This window comes from Orcinus orca, chromosome 10 (genome assembly GCF_937001465.1).
Source record: "Orcinus orca chromosome 10, mOrcOrc1.1, whole genome shotgun sequence".
NCBI lineage: Eukaryota > Metazoa > Chordata > Mammalia > Artiodactyla > Delphinidae > Orcinus > Orcinus orca.
The window spans coordinates 51701137-51723938 of record NC_064568.1 but is presented as its reverse complement, the minus strand read 5'-3'; the positions used below and the strand labels follow the sequence as shown (position 1 = coordinate 51723938).

Genomic DNA, 22802 nt, shown 5'->3' with positions numbered 1-22802 from the left:
ATGCAGGGGACAATGGGTTCGTGCCCCGGTCCGGGAAGATCCCACATGCCGCGGAGCGGCTAGGCCCATGAGCCATGGCCGCTGAGCCTGTGCGTCCGGAGCCTGTGCTCCATGGCGGGAGAGGCCACAACAGTGAGAGGCCCGCGTACCGCAAAACAAACAAACAAACAAACAAAACACAATGAGATACCACCATGCACCTATAAGAATGGCTAAAATTAAATAAAAAAAATAACTGTCTATACAAAGTTTGGTGAGGATGTAGACAAAACTGAACTCTCATACGCTGCTAGTAGGAATGTAAAATGGTACAACCACTATATAAAACCACACCTGCCATGTGATCCAGCCATTTCATGAATAGGTATTTTTCCAAGAGAAAAGATATACGTGTCCAAGGAAAGATTTGTACATGAATGGTCAGAGCAACCTTATTTTTCTTTTTTAAAATCTTTATTGGGGCTTCCCTGGTGGCGCAGTGGTTGAGAATCCGCCTGCTAATGCGGGGGACACGGGTTCGAGCCCTGGTCTGGGAAGATCCCACATGCCGCGGAGCAACTGGGCCCGTGAGCCACAACTGCTGAGCCTGCGCGTCTGGAGCCTGTGGTCTGCAACAAGAGAGGCCACGACAGTAAGAGGCCTGCGCATGGCGATGAAGAGTGGCCCCCGCTCTCCGCAACTGGAGAAAGCCCTCACACAGAAACGAAGACCCAACACAGCCAAAAATAAATAAATAAATAAATTTATAAAATCTTTATTGGATTTGTTACAATATTGCTTCTGTTTTATGTTTTGGTTTTTCGGCTGCAAGGCATGTGGAATCTTAGCTCCCCGACCAGGGATCAAACCTGTACCCGCTGCATTGGAAGGCAAAGTCTTAACCACTAGACTGCCAGGGAAGTTCCAGAGCAACCTTATTTGTAATAGCCAAAACTTGAAAACAAACCCAAATGACCCATCAACCCAAATGATCCCTCAAACAGGTAAATCAGCAAATTGCATATATCCATACCATGGAATACTACTCAGCAATATGAAGAAAGGAATTACTGCTCTACGCAACACCATGGATTAATCACAAAGTAATTATGCTGAGTGAAAGAAGCCAGAGCCCCACCACCCGAAAAAAAGTACATATTGTACAAAAGAATACGTATTATATGGTTCCATTTATGCAAAACTCTAGAAAATGAAAACTGATCTATAGTGACGGAAAGCAATGGGCGGTTGCCTGGGGAGAGGTTACATGGAGGGTTTATCAAGGGGTCCAGGAAAATTTTGGGGGTGAGATGTATTCATTCTCTTGGTGTGGTGATATTCATATATCCAAACTTATCAAACTGTATATTTTATTATTTATTTATTTATTTATTTATTTTTGGCTGCACTGGATCTTCGTTGCTGCGCGCGGGCTTTCTCTAGTTGTGGCGAGCGGGGGCTACTCTTCATTGTGGTGCGCAGGCTTCTCGTTGCGATGGCTTCTCTTGTTGCAGAGCAGGAGCTCTAGGCGTGTGGGCTTCAGTAGTTGCGGCACGTGGGCTCAGTAGTTGCGGCTCGCGGGCTCTAGAGCACAGCTCAGTAGTTGTGGTGCGTGGGCTTTGTTGCTCTGTGGCATGTGGGATCTTCCCGGACCAGAGCTCGAACCCGTGTCCCCTGCATTGGCAGGCGGATTCTTAACCACTGAACCACCAGGGAAGTCCTCAAACTGTATACTTTAAATGTGTGTAGCTTATTTATTGTATGTCAATTGTACCTCAATAAAACTGTCTTATTTATTTTGGCTGCATTGGGTCTTCATTGCTGCGTGCGGGCTTTCTCTAGTTGCAGTGAGTGGGGGCTACTCTTTGTTGCGGTGCGCAGGCTTCTCATTGTGGTGGCTCCTCTTGTGGAGCACAGGCTCTCGGTGCGCGGGCTTCAGTTGTTGCAGCACGTGGGCTCAGTAGTTGTGGCATGCGGGCACTACAGCACGCAGGCTTCAGTAGCTGTGGTGCATGGGCTCAGTAGTTGTGGCGCATGGGTCTAGTTGCTCCATGCCATGTGGGATCTTCCCAGACCAGGGATCGAACCGTGTCTCCTGCATTGGCAGGTGGATTCTTAACCACTTTAACCACTGCGCCACCAGGGAAGTCCAAAGCTGTTTTTTTTATTTTATTTTTAATTTTTTTGCCGTGGGGCTTGTGTGATCTTAGTTCCCCGACAGGGATCGAAGCCAGGCCCTCGGCAGTGTAAGTGCAGAGTGCTAACCACCGTATTGCCTGGGAATTCCCTAAAGCTGTTATGAAAGAAAGGAAGGAGAGAAGTAAGGGAGGGAGGGAGGAAGGGGAGAGAGACAGAGAGAGAGAGAGAGAGAGAGAGAGAGAGAGAGAGGGAAGAAATTTAGGGATGTTAATCTGGCAGAAAATATGGGGCAGGTGGGGGTGGAGTGTCCCAATTATCTACTGCTGTGTAACAAATGACCCCAAAATTTAGTGGCTTATAACAACAAGCATTTTATTATATTTCACAATTTTGTGGGTCAGGAATTTAGACTGGCTCAGTTGAGTGAAGCCTTGTGGAACCAACTGGGTTATATTCAGGCTGGGATTGTCTAGGGGATCCAAGGTGGCTTCACCCACATGCCTGGTACCTTGATGGGGATGGCTGGGAGGCTGGGCTAAAATGGGCCCCTTTCCCTTTCCATGTAGACTCAGGACCCCCCCACGGGGTCTCTCCAGAGGGAATGAGAAGCTGGTCAGGCTTAACAGTATGTACCGATTTATGTATCTTTTGATTTTCTGCTATATTTATTTAAAAAACAACTTTTATAGTTTTTTTGCCCTTTATTATGAAAGATACACATTTCACTTTAGAAAATGTAGGCTGAGGGACTTCCCTGGCAGTCCAGAGATTAAGACTCTGCACTTCCAATGCAGGGAGCACAGGTTCAATCCCTGGTAGGGGAACTAAGATCCCACATGCCACATGGTGAGGCCAAAAAAAAAAAAAAAAAAATGTAGGCTGAGAGCTTAGCTTTAACGTGGCAGGCCACAGGCAGCCACTACGAGGTCTTGAGCTGTGAGTGACAGGAGATGAGACCACAACTCTCTATTATGGAGGGGAAAGAGGACATGATTGGTTGCCTGAAATGCTGAGGTCCAGGGGAGGGTAGTGATTAGGCAATGACAAATTTAAGGGGTAGGCAGGCAGTAAACCACTCTGCTGAATAACCATAACGAAAACAAAAAGCTAATATTTAACTGTGTGCTTGAGCACTTACACGTGATCTGTACTATATTAAGCCCTGTACATTTAGTAGCTCATTTAACCCTGATTGGCTAGGTACTTGCACCAGTCCCCTGCTATACGCATGAGAAATCGGAGGCACAGAGAGGTTAAGTAACTTGCCCAAGGTCACACAGTTAAGAGTGTTGAGCTGGGATATAAGCCTGGCTGAGCTCTGAACTAATTTAACTAACCAAGCTGGATGTTGACTTTTACCACTCCTATGTGCAATTCAAGCTTCTTTACTATAGTCTCTGAAGTTCTAGGTGACTAGAGCTTATATGATATCCTCTTACTTGTTGCTATTCTGAACTCTGGGTTGTTGAAAGCAGCTGACACACTTCTCATAATGACCCCAAGGCTGGAGTCAGGGCAGAGTTAAGAGTTGGCCTGGTGTGTCGAATGCCATTCCCCTTCAGCTGGCAGAATGCAGACAATGATTCACGGGTAGTCTATTCGGCTGGTACCCACCCCACCCCCGGCCCTAACCCCCACTGGTTTAAAAGAGTTATTGTGGTGTAATGTTTGTTTAATGTTTAAAAGGAATACTCTGGTGATTTATGTATTTAAAAATTATGTGAAAGCACCCTTAGGATGGTGGTGAAAGGTGCAACTTTGACATCAAAACAAGCGGGTGCATCAAATATTTAATTAAAGGATCAGATGCAAAAAGCAGATGCAGATTGACTTCGATGGAAATGTGGTGGAACCTCAACCCCAGGCCTGAGAGAGCAGCAGGGGCCAGTGTCATCTTTGAAAACAAAATATGGTTATGGATGAATTCGAGAAAGACTGCAAATTCACTGCCTACATCATTTTAGGGCTGGTTTCTTTTAATAAGTAGTTACTGATTAAAATACAAATGATTTATTTTCAGGATTAGGAAAGATATACACATACTCTCTTTCTAATGTTAGGGAAAACTGGACGGCTGCTTGCTCCTCCCTTTGCTAAAAATGGGTGTTTATTAGCTAGGATGGCAGTGAAAAATTTAATACTAGTTTACAGCAGGGGACTGTCTTTGGCCTTTCATCTGGATATACGGCTCCTGTTCCTCTCATGGATAAGCTATAGTCTTATTAAAATCTCATCCTAATTTGTTCTTTATCACTATACCATATTTTTAAAAATCATAACTGTATTTCTATACAATTGGGATTAAATTAGTTGCTTTAAAAATTTCCCTCTTTCCCACCTATGGTAAATTAAGTCTTAATGGAAATTAGAAAAGTGCTAATTTAACAATTTACACTGCAGCCCTGTTTCCTGGCAATGTCCTGTCAATTCAAGAAAGGAAGGGGAAGCTACTTCATGAATAGAAATCAAGACCTTTTTTTCTCCTCCTCTTTCTTTTTTTCTTTTCTTTTTGGCTTATTCTGAGCAATTGTCCCCAGGAAACTAACCCACCAACTGCTGTCGAGTTTGATTCCTCTTTCTGGAGTTACAGCCTTCCTGCTCCTCCACAAGGTCTCAGCTGACTTTCCATCTCTGCCATCCACTTGCAAGATATTTAGAGTCATAGGACCAGGAGGACTGCTAATTCTCCCCTCCCCCTCTCTGGTCATCTTTTTTAAACCTTTTTAGATGCTGGTGGGTGGGGCCAACCATGAGGGAGACAGCAGGTCTGGCCCATCCCTTTTCTGACCCTCTGGGGCCATCTTCCTTCTGGCAATTCTCTTCCCCCATCTGTTTTCCTCTTGTTTTTGTTTAAAAAAAAAAAAAAAAAAAAGAAAGAAAGAAAAGGAAAGAAATTAAAAACAATCAAAGAAAGGAAAAGAAACAAAACCAAAGACTACATACAACACCTCTGCTGAAGCAAGGCCAGCACGGTACAAAATTCTGTAGGAAAATTCATGTGTGAGCATGTACCTGTTTACACGCTGGTCTCAAACTATGGAAGAAACACAAACACATATTGGCAATAGATAGTTGCGTGAAAAGCTCCTAATATTTATTTAAATTTTAATTTTGGAGTACAGTTGACGTACAATGTTGTGTTAGTTCTAATATTTAAAGTATAAAGTGTTTACTTCTCTTTCATTGGTCAAAGAAGGAAATCTGTTCTTTTTCCCCCCGGTTTTATTGAGATACAATTGCCATGTTCTGGGTTTATTTGATAATAATTTTTGCACTCCTCACACATTTCGGTGAATGTTCACTGAGCTTAGATTTGCTCCAGGTGCTGAGGAGAGCCCTCCTGACAGCAGCTGAGGACTTTGGCTGCTAGCTTGTCCTAGAATTCTTCCCATCTCAGGACAGCACCGGGCCCCACAATGGCTTTCTCCCTTTAGGGTGGTGTTTCTGCAGCCTGCGGCCTTCAGCATGTTTGTCCAGCAGGTTGATCTAAGGGTTCTTTCCCGGTTGATATTTCCCCCAGAAACCTCCCTGAATTCTGGTGAGCAAGTTCAGAGAAGGAGCTGGAATTGTGTATAAAGTGTTTTTTCTTTTTTATTTCACTTTTATGATACAGGCATGATTATTAGTCTGGACACCAAATTATTTTTTTTCAATTTAAGTATACTTTACATAGTGAAATTTTGCACAGATCTTAAATGGCAGATCTATAAGTTTTGACAAATGTACACACAAACATATTTCTACTTCACGACCCTTGAAGGTTCTCTCCTATTCCCCTTCCCAGTCAATACTCCCTCACCCGCAAGGGTTCTTTTCCTATCCTCAAAGCTTAGTTTTGCCTGTTCTAGAATTTCCTGTATCTGGAATCACACACTACGAACTTGTGTTTGGCTTCTTTCTTCTAACATGATGTTTTTGAGATTCATCCAGGTTGTTGCTTGTAGAAGTGGGACCCAAGATGTCAGTCACAGCTTGATGGTGTTAAGACAGCGACAATTGTTCCACCCGCTGGCCTCCACACCAAATACCCTCTAATTCCTGGTATGTGGCCCTCTCCACTCCTCCAAGTTAGTCTCTCTCCAGGGCCCAGCGAGTTCCTTTCCCAGAACCGCCCAGGCAGCCTCGGGCACCACCCAGATGGCCGCGGGGCCTTCACCGGGAACCTCCCCAGAACAGCTGCCCTCTGCCCCCCACTTCCCCCCAGTAAAACTCAAAAAAGAAACCGGCCCCTCCGCAGATCAAAATTCAGATTCGTTTAATTCCAACTGCGTGATGTTTTGGTGTTGATGACAGATATGCAGTCTTTAAAAAAACGTAAAAAGGAAAAAAAAAAAAAAAGGTCTTGGTGGGGGGACCCCAGATCTCACGGGCAGCCTCTGCAGAACCGGGATTCAGAATGAAATCTTTTCTTTTTTAAATAAACGGAAGAGTCGCTCTCCACTCCTCGCTCGGAAGGTTTCAAAGGTCGTCACACTGAAGCCCGGGGGCGTTCATCTCCCCTGCGGCCCGGAGAAGGGAGGAGGTTGGAGGGAGGAGGGAGGGAGCACACAAAAGCGAGCCGTGCCGAGAGGGCTAATGTTTCCTGTTTGCCTGGAACCCCCTCCCCTGTGTCCCCTCCCCCAGCCCCCTCCCAGCACTCGGGCGGAAGTGAGTTTGCTCCTTTGGAGATTAAAAGGATTCCGAATTCCGATCAGTCCCAATATCCAGCGTACTGAGAGGAGGAGGAGGAAGAGGCGGCAAAGCAGAGAAAGAGGGGGCACGCGCGCGCGTGCACGCAGGCAACCCGAATTGGGGAGTTGTTCAAAGCCCCAGGAGGCCAGGGCGCAAGGCGCGAGCAAAGCCCGGTAGGCGCAGCAGCGCTGCCGGGGCCACCCGAGTCTTGCTCGGCGACTCGTTTCAGAAAGAAGATGACGCGGGAGCGGGCCGGCGGCGTTGACCACGCGGCTCCCGAGCTCACCGCGCTGGGCCATTGCCGGTTCCACTGATTCCGGCGCGCCCCGGTGGAGGCTCCGTCCCCGCGGCTCGGGATCGGAGGGGGGGGACCAACGCGAGGGCGAAATGGCCCGATGACAAAGGAAATGTGATCCCCCTTCGCTGCCAAGGTTTCAGAGAGGACGGACGCGAGGAGGAGGAGGGGCGCGGGGCGCGCGCGGAGCTCGGATAGCATTGCACGACGGCTCGCGCGGAGCGGGCAGCGGGTACATCTAATATCTTCCTGCCGATGAATAATTCACGACGGCCCGCGGGGACCTGTGGTCCCGCGTTACGGCGCGGCTAAACCGGAGAAGGAGCTCGCTGGAGGCGCCCAGGCCCGGCGAGGCGGGGGCAAGAGGGCCCAGGGCCGCGTGGGGCGCGCGTGCGTGTTAAGCGCCGGCAGCGCGGCCGGGCTCGGCGGGCGCGCGGGAGACTCGAGGCGCGTGGGGCGCGCGTGCGTACTACACGCGTGCGGCCGCAGCGGGCTCCCACTAGCTGCAGCTGCGGCGGGGCCGACCGCCCTGCAGGGAGGCCGCGCCGGGCCCTGCGCAAGCCCGGAGCGCCGCACGCCGGGCCACCCAGGAGCCCCTGGCCGCCGCGTCATGCGGCGGGGCGGTCGGCGTCGCGCGGGGGGACACGGGCTCGGCATCGCGCCGCTCCCGCCTTTACTAGTTTGGGGAGCTTTCCTGTCCCAAGAAGAGACTAAATCCGTTTAAAGAAAAGCCACGCACCAAATACTCGTCGAACCAAATTCTGCTTCTCCCGCCGGGACTGGGATTGCACAGCGGACTCGACTTGGGGGGGACTCCCCTCGGCTGGCGAGAAGCTAAGCTACAGCTGCTCCAGGGAGTCCTCTGACCTCCCTGCCCCCGCTCGCCCCTCGCGTGTCGGGACTTGTTCCGGCGCTCCCGCTTCGGGAAAGCACGCGGCCCCCGCGTCCTTTTCCGGGAGGAATCTGTGTCGCCTCCGGAGAGTGGCATTTAATGCCCGCAGCGTCGGGGGTGGCAGCGCGCGGGCCGGACGCGGCGAGGCCGAGCGGGCCGCGCCGCTCTGGTGCCGGCTCCTGGATCGCAGGCCTAATTGATGCCTTTTTCTGAGTGAGTCGGCGGCTCCCCCACCCTCCTTGTCCGCGCTCTCCTCTCCTCCTCCTCTTCCTCTCTGGTCTCCTCCCTCCTCCGGGCTTGGTTGCAAATGGCTTCGTTCTCCGAGACCGACTTCCAGATCTGCCTGCTGTGCAAGGAGATGTGCGGCTCGCCGGCGCCGCTCTCCTCCAACTCGTCGGCGTCGTCGTCGTCCTCGCAGACGTCCACGTCGTCGGGGGGCGGCGGCGGGGGCCCCGGGGCTGCGGCGCGCCGCCTACACGTCCTGCCCTGCCTGCACGCCTTCTGCCGCCCGTGCCTCGAGGCGCACCGGCTGCCGGCGGCGGGCGGCGGCGCGCCGGGAGAGCCGCTCAAGTTGCGCTGCCCTGTGTGCGACCAGAAGGTCGTGCTGGCCGAGGCGGCGGGCATGGACGCGCTGCCCTCGTCCGCCTTCCTGCTCAGTAACTTGCTCGACGCCGTGGTGGCCACGGCTGACGAGCCGCCGCCCAAGAACGGGCGGGCCGGCGCCGCGGCGGGCGCGGGCGGTCACAGCAACCACCGACACCACGCGCACCACGCGCACCCGCGCGCTTCTGCCTCGGCGCCGCCGCCACTCCCGCCAGCGCCGCAGCCGCCCGCGCCGCCCCGCTCAGCGCCCGGCGGCCCCGCGGCCTCCCCGTCGGCGCTGCTGCTGCGCCGGCCTCACGGCTGCAGCTCCTGCGACGAGGGCAACGCGGCCTCGTCGCGCTGCCTCGACTGCCAGGAGCACCTGTGCGACAACTGCGTCCGCGCGCACCAGCGCGTGCGCCTTACCAAGGACCACTACATCGAACGCGGCCCGCCTGGCCCCACAGCCGCCGCCGCCGCCGCGGCGCAGCAGCTCGGGCTCGGGCCGCCCTTCCCCGGCGCGCCCTTCTCCATCCTCTCGGTCTTCCCCGAGCGCCTCGGCTTCTGCCAGCACCACGACGACGAGGTGAGTTCGGGGGCCGCTCCCGCGGGGGCTGCGGCCGGGCGGCGTGGGGCGCGGGTCTGGCACCCGGGGAGCCGCGTGGGTGCTCGTGCGGGCATCCGGGCAGGCCCCCCAGCAAGGGGAGGGGGTCCTCTCCCTTCCGGATTTCTCGTTTTTCTTTTGGCTACGCGGCAGCCGCTGCCCCAAGCAGATCCTGACCCGGAAAGTGTGTGTGGAGAAGACCTGGCCTCTGTGCGGGCTGCGAGGGGTCCCAAAACGCAGAGTCCCCCGCTTCCGTATCCAATTTTCTGTTCGGCAAAATGTGGCAGCCGCTGTCTCCAGTTAGGCATGAGCTGGGAAGAGGTAGTTGTGTGCGACTGTGTAGACTTGGCCTCCGTGTGCGAGGGTCCCTCCGCTGCCCTCCGACGGCTCCCGAGGTTGGAGACACCCCCTCTTCTTTAGGGACTTTGATTTCCTCATTCCTGTTTGACAAAGCGTGCAGGCTATTGTTTTAAGTAAGACATGAGATGGAAACGTGTGTATGTGTAGACGTGGTCTCCTTGTGCGGGCACACCAGAGGCCTCCCAGCATGCTGAGGGTTCTCCTTTAGTTTTTTTTCCCAACCTTATTTTTGTTTGTAAAACTCGTCGATTGTTGCTTTTAAGTAGGGTATGAGCCAGGAGGAGGTGGTCGTGTGGGTGAGTGTGGGGTGCGCTTGCGCGTGTAGACCTGGTTTCCACGTGCGCGCTTGTGAGGGGACGACTGTGCTTTTTGTTGGGACACCGTGGCAGTTGTTGCCTCCTTGTATGGAGTAAGAACAGCCTTCCGCGGTTCTACTCCCGCACCGTGGAAAAAGCGTGTTCTGGCCCCTGAACCTCCCTTGTATGGAATCGCTCTTCGGCCTCGTGGGCCCACCGCTGCACCGGGAGCAGCGGAATCGGGGGGCCTTGCCCATTGCCCTCACCCAGCTGGAAGTCCTTGGGCCGCCCCCGCCTGCCCCGGCTTCGATCTCTGCGGGAACCGGTTTCCCTGGTTGGGAGGTGTTCCCACCCCGTTCAACCTGGGGCTCGACTTTTCATGGAAAACAAGCCGACCCAAGCTGCACGCGGCTCGAACCGGGTGCGCAGAGTCCGCGGGCTGCACGGCAGCCTTTGAGCTTATTTGGCTCTTTTGGCTGTTTGTTGAATAAACCGTTCTTGCTTATTTTTCACATCTTGTGCCACCTTCCACTCACCCGAACCCACTGGAGGACGGGGCCAGAAGCTTTGAGGCGCAGCCTCTGCTGAGAGGGTCGGTGACTTAATGCGATCTACCTGTAGCCCCTTTGTGAGACTTGGTGCTAGCCTTGCTCAGGGCGCGGGCAGGAGACGGCTCCTGGTGCGAGTTGGCTGCGTGCTAGGTGGAGTGGGCGTGCTGGTTCCGAACGCGGCTGAGGCTTGCCGAGCGCAGCCTTTTCCACGCCTAACCTGTTATTTGGGGAGGAGGGCGGAGCTATTGCCTGCTGGCCTTAAGCCGGCTTCTCCTATTGGAAAAAAGTTGAAATTCTAATCTACTTGCTGTGGACGCCTCATTTTAAAAGTTTCTTTCTCGGTATGAAGCCTAAGGGGCAGCTATTCTTTTCCTTCCTTTTTTAAGCTTTGAATGGACTCATCTTTAAAGTTTTCCCACATTCATGGCTGAATGTGTCTAGTAGGCTCTTTCAAAAATGGATTGAGTTAAATACTGATCCGAATCCCGGGGATGGAAAGAGGGAGCCAATTCGCCGGGAAGATTAGCGTCGAGGGGGAGGGGAAGGGGGGAGGGAGAGGGCGGCTTGAATCCGCCACAATTTCCCTCCTGGCAGGGGCGTTGATTGAACCCTCCCTCCCAGCAGTTGAGTTTAAATGTCAGGTTTTATTTATATTCCCAGTTAAAGATCCACATACGTTTTATTTGGGTTAAAACAGTAGATGCTCAGTGTTGCCACACTTGTAAAAGGTTTATACACTTTTTAAATTATTAAACCATTCAAACGGTATGGGAGCGTGTGAAGTGTCGCACCCCTCACCCTGGGAGGTACCTGGATGCCCTGAACATTTAGATTTTTTTTAACGTGTGCAATACTAGGTTGAAGTTGTTTGGCAAAGGCACTAAGATATTACACTGTTAGACCAACTATCCTTTTAAAACATGACATTTGCTCAGTTTTGAGCAAAATTCTACTTCCCCTTCTTGGTTTTTCATTAAAAGAAGAAAACTTGGAAAACAGTTGTTAGATCTCTTTAATCGTTCCTGCATTTGGAATGTTAGGGAATTTAAGTTTAAAGGGACAAACCAATGCTGTGAATGGAGAAGTCAAGTGTTGGGAGGGAAAGCACCAGGTTCACAGAAGTGATCCCACCCACGGCCTAAATTCTTCGTTTCCTTCAAAGGGAGTGATCCTTCACAGTTTAGTAATATTGTTCTTTTAAAAAACCATTCTTCGGATTGGGAAAAGGAGACTGAGGGCAATGTGGAGGACTATCGTCCTGTCCTCTATTCGATTGTGACGGACTGGATGCCTAAATCCATGTGTTTTACAGTAGGTACACTACTTCAGTTTTTGAAACGTGCTCCTTCACTGAGTTGCCTCCCGGGTCAACAGGCTCAATTAAATAATTCAGGGAGCCCTTGCCTGATGGTGACTAATGCCACCTGACCTTGGGAAGAGGGCCCCGACGCCTGGCTCTTCCCCTTTAATTTTAAGGAGGGTGCCTCCGACAGTTGGCCACCTAGGGGTCCGGGAAGCAGCCGGTAGGGTCTCTTCCCAGACTGCTTTCCTAAGCATTCCCCGCACCCCCCCGGAAATGGCCCCTCAGGACTGACAAGGTGGTGTTCTGAGCACTGGTTTAAAACTTAATTTTAAAATCTAAAAGGAGGGTTTTCCAACGGAATGGTGAGGGTTGTTTGCTGCCACTCTGTATTTGGTCCATTTAAAAAACAGAGTTTGGGTTTTTCGCTTTGGTGGTCAGTCCGAAAGGCCTGCAGGCGCCGAGGCCGGCGGTTAGCCAGGCCGGGAATTGGGGGCCCGCGCTCCTGACCGCTGGCCGCGCGCCTCCCGCGGGGCCTGGGAGAGGCGGACGGAGGCGCCGCGGCGGTGGGTCAGCCCCAGCCCGGCCGGCCCGGAGCCCGCCTCGGCGAGCGGGAGGCGGCGGGGCCGAGACGGGGTCTGCACACATCTTGGGGGGAGAGTTAGGTAGTTGAGTGGAACTGGAGCGCGCTGCTCCCACCTTCACGATTTAATGTGTTAATTGCACGTGGGATGTGAGCCCTTGGCTGCCTTGGAGGCGACACTGGAAGCAGAAAGGGTGTGTGAGTGTGTTTAGAGGTCGGGCGGTAGGATTCTGTAAATGGCGAGAAGCCGAGTGGGGTCTGAGCCTGTTCTGGTCCCCGGGAAAGGCCCTGTCAACTGGCGGGGGTGGCCGAGGGGGGCGGTGGTGACCCAGTTGCCATCTTGAGCCGAGGGATATTTTGTAGCTCGAGGATGGCAGTATTGTTCCCCGTTATGAAGGCGGGGGTGGGGGTGGATTTTCCTGAGTGTCCTGTATGGAAAATGGGGTGTAGGTGCTGATACAATTTATTTTCACTCCCTGGAAATATAGGTTCTAGAATTCCAATCCAGTGTGACCCTAAGTATTGAGCCATCCTAGGCTTGCGGGGGAGACTATCTTTCCCCAGGAAACCACTCTCAAAAAATCAGCCTCAAACCACTGAGGAAGACGGTTTGCTGCCTAAAATAATTGGTTGTGGAATGAATTCTTGTATCTTATTTTGAATAAGTTCCTGTAAATGGGGATTGTACCAGTATTGGCACCAATGTATTTTATTTTGCATCCCCAGAGTCTAAGCTTTTTCGGGCATGCATACTCAGTGTATGTTTTAAAATAATAGGTGTGTGTTTTGTACATTGTAAAATTTATAGCAAGAGCCTTTTTTTTTAAGGACAAGAGAGAAAAAGTGAGTAGAAATGTGCATTCTAGTTGTTTCTGTGCCCCATCTTCAACCCGTTCTGTAGGACTAGGTAGATGTGTGTCTGCGTAGCACACACATCTCACCTATTCACCAGAAAACCAAATTTTCCATACCTTGGAAATAATTGGAGGTTCCTGCTTTGAATCTAGTTCAGCAGGTGGATGTTTGTAGATTGAAATCTGTTGAATTAAGAAAATGCTTGATGAATGGGGAATTCCCTGGCAGTCCAGTGGTTAGGACTCCATGCTCTCACTGTTGAGGGCCCAGGTTCAATCCCTGGTTGGGGAACTAAGATCCCACAAGCTGCGAGGCATAGCCAATTAAAAAAAAAGAAGAAAATGCACACGTATGTAATTTTAAAACATATTTCAGGTCACTAAAACCAACATTAAAATGTGTAGTTTTCTAATTTCTCCTAACATGTAAAATTTTGAACACAGCTGTTTGGCTTTTTATGTTTTCATTTAAAAAGTTCTGTGCATATATAGAAAGGGAGTTAGTTTTGGAGGAAGCCTTAAATGAGGAGGTGAAATGGTTAAAATGCTTTTGTTGTTGAGGTAGTTTGCCAGAAGAAAGGGTTTTATAAGTTTTTCTAATTATGAGGAATTTTAATTTACTTGATAATTCTATATAGCTCTGAAATTTAATCCCTTCCAAATTTTATTTCCTTTGGTGCTAACTGAAGTCACATGGGTTGCTTACTCGCCAGCTCCTCACACAGGGCAAGGTTTATTTCAGATGTATTCATTCTTAGCTAATAAAGGACCATTTCGATGTCATTCTTCTTGACACTTAAGCGAAAGGTTGAGAAGAATTCTACCATGCAGGCAGTTTCAAAGTAGCGTTTCCTCCCCCTTCTCCCCATAACACTGACAAAGAGTTGAAGGCTTGACTCACTAAGGCTGTTTGTGCCATCTCTCTTATTTTGGAAGAGAGCGGATAAAGAATTACAGTTGCCTGAAGGGAGCAAAAGGTGCCACCACTGCAGCCCACTCTGTTCCTCGTTCTTTGACCTTTCAAGCTTTGTGACTTACAGGAGGAGGCTTGAGCCATCTTTCCTCTTCAGTTGATGTGACCTCCTGCTTCTTCAATACTAAATTATTCTTCTCCCTTTGAGGTTTTGTCTGTACCCACAAACCTAGTTGACTGAAACCAGATTGACTGTTTTGATTGACAAGACTCTGGCTTGTTAACAGAAAAATTGGGAGGGGTGGGGGGGTGAGCGTGGGCAATTTACATCTGAAACTTCGGCTTAAACCCTATTCCAGTGTAATTCCTTGCCTCTTCAGATTGCATCTCCAGTTTCCTTCATGTTTTAGATAGTTGGCTTACAGTTGGCTTTGAAGGTATGGTGGAATGAAACAGGGGAAGACCCCTAATGCCTGGGTTTAATCTCCCACTAACACCCACCTGAAATTTTGAGAGATTCATATTTAATCCGAAGACATCAGGCCAATTTTTAAAAACTAATTAATTAATTTATTTTTGGCTGCGTTGGGTCTTCCTTGCTGCGAGTGGGCTTTTTCTAGTTGTGGTGAGCGGGGGCTACTCTGTTGTGGTGCGTGGGCTTCTCATTGCAGTGGCTTCTCTTGTTGCAAGCATGGGCTCTAGGTGCGTGGGCTTCAGTAGTTGTGTCATGTGGCCTCAGTAGTTGTGGCTCGCGGGCTCTAGAGCGGCAGACTCAGTAGTTGTGGCGCACGGGTTTAGTTGCTCCGTGGCATTTGGGATCTTCCCGGACCAGGGCTTGAACCCGTGTCCCTGCATTGGCAGGCAGATTCTTAACCACTGCGCCACCAGGGAAGTCCCAAGGGTGCAATTCTTGATTGTGATTATTTATCTGACAGGCTTTTCTTGATTGTGATTGTTTATCCAACAGGCTTGTGCAAAATTGCACATTCTGTCATCGTTAATGGGATTTTTTTAATATATATATTAATGGGATTTGAATGAAACCGAGCAGTGGGCACAAGACAATGAAGTGGGTCAGGTCAGTTGTGTCAACTGAGGGCTCCCCTCATGGCTCCCACATCTTGTGAATTTTGAGGGTCCCTGTGTGGGCTTTGGAAACCCCCCTGCCCAGCCTCTGTCAAACATCTGTCAGCAACTGTATCCTTAGTTGTTATTGTTGCTTCTGGAAATTTCGGGCAGCCATTTCCTTCTATCTAGCCTTGTTGAAATGCCAGTGGAGTTTGCAGATTTCTTTAATGTCTTTGGCTAATTGGGATAGTTATAAAGATGTTCTTCTACTAAAAAGTCTGCACATGGAGATTTTGCTGCTAAATATGGATCTGATAGAACATCTTCAGCACAGGTGTTTAAAAAATGAGAATTGTGAATAGGTTGTGTCAACACTCATGATTATGGTGTGTTTATATAGACCACATCCGCAGATTTTGTTCTGTGCCGTCAGCCTCTCTGAGATCAATGTCAGAGGGAGATCTTTCTCTTAGGATCATCTGTAGGCTTGTACTGGGTAAGTGTTGAGCAGAAAAGTGGATATGGTAAAGGAAGTTTTAGTAGGAGTTGGGATAATGTTTTTGTGATATTTCTTATTAAAGCTGTCTGTTTATATAGCTTTATTTTTACTTAAGCATTTAGGCAGTGTGGTTTTAGGTTGAGATTTCTTGCTCTGTGTTAGTTTTCTCATCTGTAACACTTTGCATTGTTAAGGATTCCAGTTAACATATTTAAAGAGTCTGTAGCACAGTAGAAGCCAATTGTAAGCACTTATAATAGCTTTGCTTTGTTTTATTATAAATTTATTTATTTATCTTTGGCTGTGTTGGGCTCTCGTTGCATCGAGCAGGGGCTACTCTTTGTTGTGGTGTGCAGTTTTCTCATTGCGGTGGCTTCTCTTGTTGCGGAGCACAGGCTCTAGGCGCACCGGCTTCAGTAGTTGTGGCGCACGGGCTTAGTTGCTCCGTGGCATGTGACATCTTCCGGGACCAGGTCTCGAACCCGTGTCTCCTACATTGGCAGGCGGATTCTTAACCACTGCGGCACCAGGGAAGCCCTATATATTCTTTTTAAAATATATTTTCCATTATGGTTTATCATAGGATACTGAATATGGTTCTCTGTGCTATACAGTAGGACCTTGTGGTTTGTAATAGCTTTTATTAATAAACTGTTGAGTATTGCAGCAGACTCCTCACCCCACCCCTCTTCCCTCCAGAGGGGATGCTGTAGAAGAAAACTAATGTCAGTGTTGGAAATTGTGGCTTCTGTCAGTTTACTATGATCTAAACGGAAGGATGTAGTGATTCTTTCAGGTGATGCAAAGTGAACTGGAGAAACATGCATAAAACTTGTTTCACCTTAGAAAAACTGGACCTCAACTTTAACTTCTGGTCTAGACCATCTTAGGGTTATAGGGCTCCCCGAGCCTATGGGAAAAGATGGGCACAACTGTGTTTAGAGGCTACATCAATGCCCTCGGCTTTTTTTTTTTTTTTTTAAGAGATGGAAGGCCACTGTTTCTGTTCACATTTTATATGATGTATTTGACAACCATTAATCTTTAAAGACTTGATCTTTTTTTGGCACCATGACATTTCAAGGAAATGGATCAACTTGCTCAAGGGAACAGTCTGATTTCAGGGACTGGAATATTTTATAAGCTTTAATTTCACGGTGTTGTCAGGTGTGTGTTTAGGTGTTCCTGAAGAGGAAACTTCAGTTATCACAAGAAAGGCTTTAAATCATCATAGAAAAACTGCTACTTTACAAATGGGGAGACAGGCTGGGGTGATGAAATGACTTAAGCAGGAACTTGCCTAGTCTAGCACTCTTTTCACACTGCTAGTTATTTTATATTTTTTAAAATTTTTAATTAAAACAAAAAATTTTTTTTTGGCTGTGCTGTGCAGCTTGTGGAATCTCAGTTCCCCGACCAGGGATTGAACCCAGGCCATGGCAGTGAAAGCCTGGAATCCTAATCACTAGAGCACCAGGGAACTCCCTACACTACTATTTATATACAATATTTGGCAAATTTATTATTTTTTTTGAAACTAGTTCATAGAAGTCTGATTTTAAAAAATTAATTAATTTATTTTTATTAATTTATTTTTGATTGCGTTGGGTCTTCCTTGCTGCACGCAGGCTTTCTCTAGTTGAGGCGAGCGGGGGCTACTCTTCATTGCGGTGCGCGGGCTTCTCGTTGTGGAGCATGGACTCTAGTCACGCGGGCTTCAGTAGTTGTGGTACACGGGCTTTGTTGCTCTGCGGCATGTGGGAACTTCCCGGACCAGGGCTTGAAGCTGTGTCCCTTGCATTGGCAGGCAGATTCTTAACCACCGCGCCACCACGGAAGCCCAAGTCTGATGTTTAATATTAAATTTCTTGCTTGAATCTTTAGCTTCTTGTGTTTTATCTTGTTTTTGGTCTTTTTAAGTTATTGAGAAAATTAAATAGCACACAGGTAATTACAAATGGACCACAGTATGGTCTCTTGGCAAAAGTGAGTGTGACCGTCATTACCGTGACTACTTCTCCTTCCAGAATGAACTTAATGCGAAGTATTATCAGAACAATGATTTAGCAAGGAAGAGGCCTTGAGGTTTGTTTTTTTTTTTTTGGATATATATATATATATATTTATTTATTTGGCTGCATTGGGTCTTTGTTGCTGCGCGCGGGCTTTCTCTGGTTGTGAGCAGGGGCTACTCTTTGTTGCAGTGCACGGGCTTCTTATTGTGGTGGCTTCTCTTGTTGCAGAGCATGGGCTCCCAGGGGCGCTGGCTTCAGTAGTTGTGGCCCGCGGGCTCTAGAGCACAGGCTCAGTAGTTGCGGCTCATGGGCTTAGTTGCTCCATGGCATGTGGGATCTTCCCGGACCAGGGCTTGAACCTGTGTCCCCTGCATCAGCAGGTGGATTCTTCACCACTGCGCCACCAGGGAGAAGTCCGAGGCCTTGAGTTTTAATTAGTCTCTTGAAATAATGTCTGTCTCATAGCAGATCTCTACAGTATCAAAGTGAGAAGGGTACTTCCTCTGTCAGCCAACCTCTAACGTAGGCCTGTTCTTCCGTGATCTCAGGCACTGGAGACTCCCACCCGCCCTTGCCCCAGTACTCTTGCCCTGTGGCCCCAGCACTTCAGAGAAGCTACTCTGGCACTGATGGGGCTCTTACACCAGATCTGGCCTTGGTTGATGTTAGTGGACTTAAGGACCAGTTCGAGAAAGATGTTGCCAGGTTGCTGGTTCTCAGTGGTGATGCAAGTTGGGTTTAATTAGAATATGCTCGTGATGCTGCCTTGATCCCTTTGCCAGAAACAAAGGAGATCTCTTCCTTTTCAAGCCACAGAATGCCCTGAAAATGTTCTCTCTCACATTATGTAGTTGGGGGATTAAAAGGGGAACAGTAAGTGGGAAAATGCTTGTAGCTTCTTGATGTAAAGACAAGAGCATGAGCTTTAGAGTAAGAAGACCTGGGTTCACAGCCTGGTGTTACGCGGAAGTAGTTGTGTGACCTTGGACAAGTCACTTAACCTTTCAGGTGGAAATGGTAGGAGTAGTATTAGAGACCTATTTGTGGAGGGGAGTTATGATTTATACGAAGATGCTTGGAAGAAGGAGTTAGAAAAATTTGTTTCAATATACGTGTACATAACTGTGTGAGTCTCCTGAAAAAAAAAATTTGGCTTCAATTTTTCCCGCAAGTTGCAGCCAAACGGGTAAAATTCCTTCTTCCTGAAATTAAATATGTTGCTTATCCTTCTTAAAAAAATACTTCCTGGTTGATGGCCAAGCGATAGTTGATACCATGAAATAATTTGGGCGGTTTCTCATTGCTGACAGGACTTGATGTGTTAAGATTTGTCATCAAAATATTTGAATGTCTGTTTTCTGCTAGGAATTATGCTCCTTGCTGAGGATGCTGGAGCCTTGTGGTTAGTCTACTGGGAAGACAGAACTGGAAGAAAGTAGTTGATGGGGAAGGGGGATTCTTACCTTCCTGGGTGGCTACTTTATATATGGTCGCATTTACATTACCAGAGGAAATATAAGTGTTAAAAGTTTGTGGCATCTAAACAGAGGTTCTGACTGGGAGATGAGTTTGGGTTGAAAGAGAGGAGTTTAAGATGAATCTTGGAGAATGGTGGGATTTTAGGTAGAAGATGGAAGAAAGGCAGGAGTGGTTTCAAGGAGCCTGCATTGGATTGACTCTAGAGGAGGGTGTGCAGTCTTGATCTTTTATCTAGTTTTTCCTTTCAGCATCCCTAAGAAAGGTGTTAGGGTCCCCTCACCCCCTTTTAAATTGAAGGATAGTTGATTTACAATATTATATTAGTTTCAGGTGTATAGCATAGTGATTCAGTATTTTAGGTTATATTCCATTAAAAGTTATTGCAAAATAAAGGCTATAATTCTCTCTACTGTACAGTATATCCTTGTTGCTTATCTATTTTATACATAGTACTTTGTACCTCTTAATCCCATGCCCCTATCTTGCCCCTACCCACTTCCCTCTCCCCACAGATAACCACTAGTTTGTGTTCTTTTTTTTTTTTTTTTTTTTGCCTCACTGCTGTGGGAGGGATCTTAGTTGCCCCACCAGGGATCGAACTTGTGCCCCTTGCAGTGGAAGCATGAAGTCTCTAACCATTGGACTGGCCAGGGAAGTCCCTAGTTTGTGTTCTATGTCTGTAAGTCTTTTTCTGTTTTGCTATTCACTTGTTTTTATATTTTAGATTCCACGAATAACGGATGTCTTTTACTTATTTCACTAAGCATAGTATTCTCTAGGTCCATCTACATTGCTGCAAGTGGCAACATTTCCTTTTTTGTGGCAGAGTAGTATTCCATTGTATATTTATTCCACATCTTTATCCATTCATCTGTTCACAGACACTTAGGTTGCTTCCATATCTTGGGTATTGTAAATAGTGCTGCTGTGAACATAAGGGTGGACATATCTTTTCGAATTAGCATTTTCATTTTTTCCAAATATCTACCCAGGAGTGGAATTGCAGGGTCATTTCGTAGTTCTGTTTTTTAGGGATCCCCTCCTTTTTTATCCTTCTTAGCGGGGGTGGTTACTGATACGTAGAAGAAATAAATATCAGTCTGGAGCCAGAGCCACTTTAGTTACTTTAACAGGTCATTTAATGTAAAGAATTGTTAGTGTTATTTGAGTTAACTGAGAAGCTGCAGTGCAAGGAGAGAGCAGAGCACTCGGGTACCTGGGAAGTAGCAGCTGTGGGAAGCGGCTACCACCCAAGGGCTGGGAGATCGGAAGAGAAAAGTTTGGAGTTGTTAAGACATAGGAGGGTACCTGTGGGTCTGGCCAGGGACCCATGACGCTGGAGTAAGAAGTCTGTTGAGGGTACCACCCAGGAAGCAGGACAGCGGAGAGCGAAGCCTTTCTCCCCCTCACATCCCCTATTGTCTGAGTCACAGGGATTCAGCGGGCAAAGCAGAGATGTGGTTTACTCGGGAGGGTGGGTTCGAGCTGAGAGACAATAAGAATTCAGTAAGCAGCACAGCTGGGAAGATGGAATCGCACTTGGGCCACTCCTCCGGCAGCACCACTTGGTGCTTGATTCCATTTGAAAATTTCATGAAAATACGGGGGGAGACCTCAGGCTAAGGAGGACCAGAACGTGTCCAAAGTTAGCAGTGCCGTTCCTGTCAGTGTGTTTCCAGTCTTCGACTAACCCAGCTTGCTGTTGACTTGCCAGCAGGCTGCACCAGCCACGGATAGCCCACGCCCTGCTTCCAGCTCTCTGAGTCATGTATGTGCTTACCACGAGAGGCTGCTGCTTTTGTTCCCAGACCTATGTATGTTCTTCGTACTTGTTTGTGTAATTAACACAGTTTAAATAAAAAGGAAACAAGTGCAGAGAATTTCTAGGTAAGCAGACCTGAATTTCTATGAAATCGGATTTGGTGTAAAGCAGGAGGCCCTGGGGAAAGAGCGGTGAGCAAAATAGCCCCGAATCCCTTTCTTTGTGGAGCTTACACAACCATTTTGGGATTGGGGGATTCTCCTTGCCTTCCCCAAAGGCTGGTGCACCGGGGCATCCGTGGGTACCTCCCTGGTGTGAGCTAGACCCGTGCAGCCCATTATGGTTATAATCTTGAGTGAGGGGAGGAGCCTCGGCCCTGCAGGAAGGAGCTCCGTTCCCTGCTTCCCCTTCCTCTCCTCGGCCTTTGGGACGACCTGCCCCCACCCCACCCCCCTGGCTTTGTCCTGCAGTTCAGGGGGCAGTTTGTGCTGCAGAACCTTAGGCCGAGAGGGAAGGCCTCACTTCTTACTAAGTCTGGTGATTTCCTATTTTGATTTTTTGGTATTCGTTTTTGTGTATTGAGGTAGATACGCACATTGTAAGATTCACCTTTTTTTCGTGTACAATTCTGCACCTTTTGATAAGAGCATAGAGTGCAGTCACCACCATGCTCAGTACAGAGCATCCCATCACCTCAAATGCTCCGACCCCCAGCCTCAGGTAGCCCTCTACCTGTTCTCCAGTCCTATGGTTTTGTCTTCTCCAGAAGATCATGAATCTGACAGTGTTGACTCCTTGAGTCGGGCTTTTTCCACTTGCCAAGCTGCATTCGCTGGAATCAGTGGTGCCTCCCTATTTGTTGCTGAGTAGTTTTCCATTGTATAAATGTACCACAGTTTATACATTCGCCAGTTGGAGGGCACTCGTGTTTCCTGTTTTTGGCGATGGTGACTGTTTATGTTAATGCCTGGAATATGAGCAGTGCAGTGTTGAGTGTTGGCGGTCACTGTCTTCTGCTGGAGCCTCCATTTTGATCAGGAACATTTGTCAGCAAAAGTGTGTGGCTTTGTGCCTCCTGTTTCCTCATCACTCTGTAGGATGGTAACATGTGCATTCGTCTGCCTAGGGCTGTCTTTTTTTGAGAATCAAATGAGGTATTTTCTGATGAAAAATTGCAATGTGTGCTGTATATAAATATAAGTGAACAACAAGGACCTACTGTATAGCACTCAATATTTTGTAATAACCTATAAGGGAAAAGAATCTGAAAAGGAGTATATATACATATATAACTGAATCCTTGTGCTGAATACCTGAAACTAACATGATACTGTAAATCAACTCCACTTCAATAAAAGAATTTCTAAAGTAATAAATATAAGTGAAGACAGAAATTCAAAGGGAAGGAATTGCTTTGGGGACAGTGCTGCAGGGGGCAGTGGAAGCACCTGCCAGTCACCCACCAGTCTTGCCCTTTATTTTTAATAACTTCTCAGAAAAATTCCCTTTGGTTTTTTCTTTCTTTTATAAATTTATTTATTTACATTTATTTTTGACTGCGTTGGGTCTTCGTTGCTGCGCATGGGCCTTCTCTAGTTGCGGTGAGGGGGGGCTCGTCTTCGTTGCGGTGCGCGGGCTTCTCATTGCGGCAGCCTCCCCTGTTGCTGAGCATGGGCTCTAGGCGCACAGGCTTCAGTAGTTGTGGTGCGCAGGCTCCGCAGTTGTGGCGCACGGGCTTAGTTGCTCCGCAGCATGTGGGATCCTTGCAGACCAGGGCTCGAAACCGTATCCCCTGCACTGGCAGGTGGATTCTTAACCAATCACTGTGCCACCAGGGAAGCCCCCCTTTGGTTTTTATTTCCCTTTTTGTTGTTGTTGTTAGCTTTATCAGAGCTTTCAGAGATTTAGAGGAATATGCGAAGAGGAAAATTTATTTTACCAATTTAACCAGATTTTTTAA

At 48.4% G+C, this 22802-nt stretch overlaps 2 protein-coding genes across 2 annotated transcripts in view; one reads left to right on the top strand and one right to left on the bottom strand.

Moving 5' to 3' along the window:
- Window positions 1-6762: 6762 nt before the first annotated feature.
- LOC101278101 (uncharacterized) lies at window positions 6763-7530 on the bottom strand. Its single transcript, XM_049715956.1, has one exon. The coding sequence runs from the start codon at window positions 7283-7285 to the stop codon at window positions 6809-6811; it is 477 nt and encodes a 158-aa protein (XP_049571913.1). The 5' UTR covers window positions 7286-7530; the 3' UTR covers window positions 6763-6808.
- Window positions 7531-8223: 693 nt separating this feature from the next.
- Window positions 8224-22802, top strand: part of TRIM71 (tripartite motif containing 71) — a 64138-nt gene continuing 49559 nt past the window's right edge. Inside the window, exon 1 of the mRNA XM_004279694.3 lies at window positions 8224-9144. Coding sequence (XP_004279742.1) covers window positions 8284-9144 — 861 coding nt within the window. The 5' untranslated portion in view covers window positions 8224-8283. The remainder of the gene's footprint in view (window positions 9145-22802) is intronic.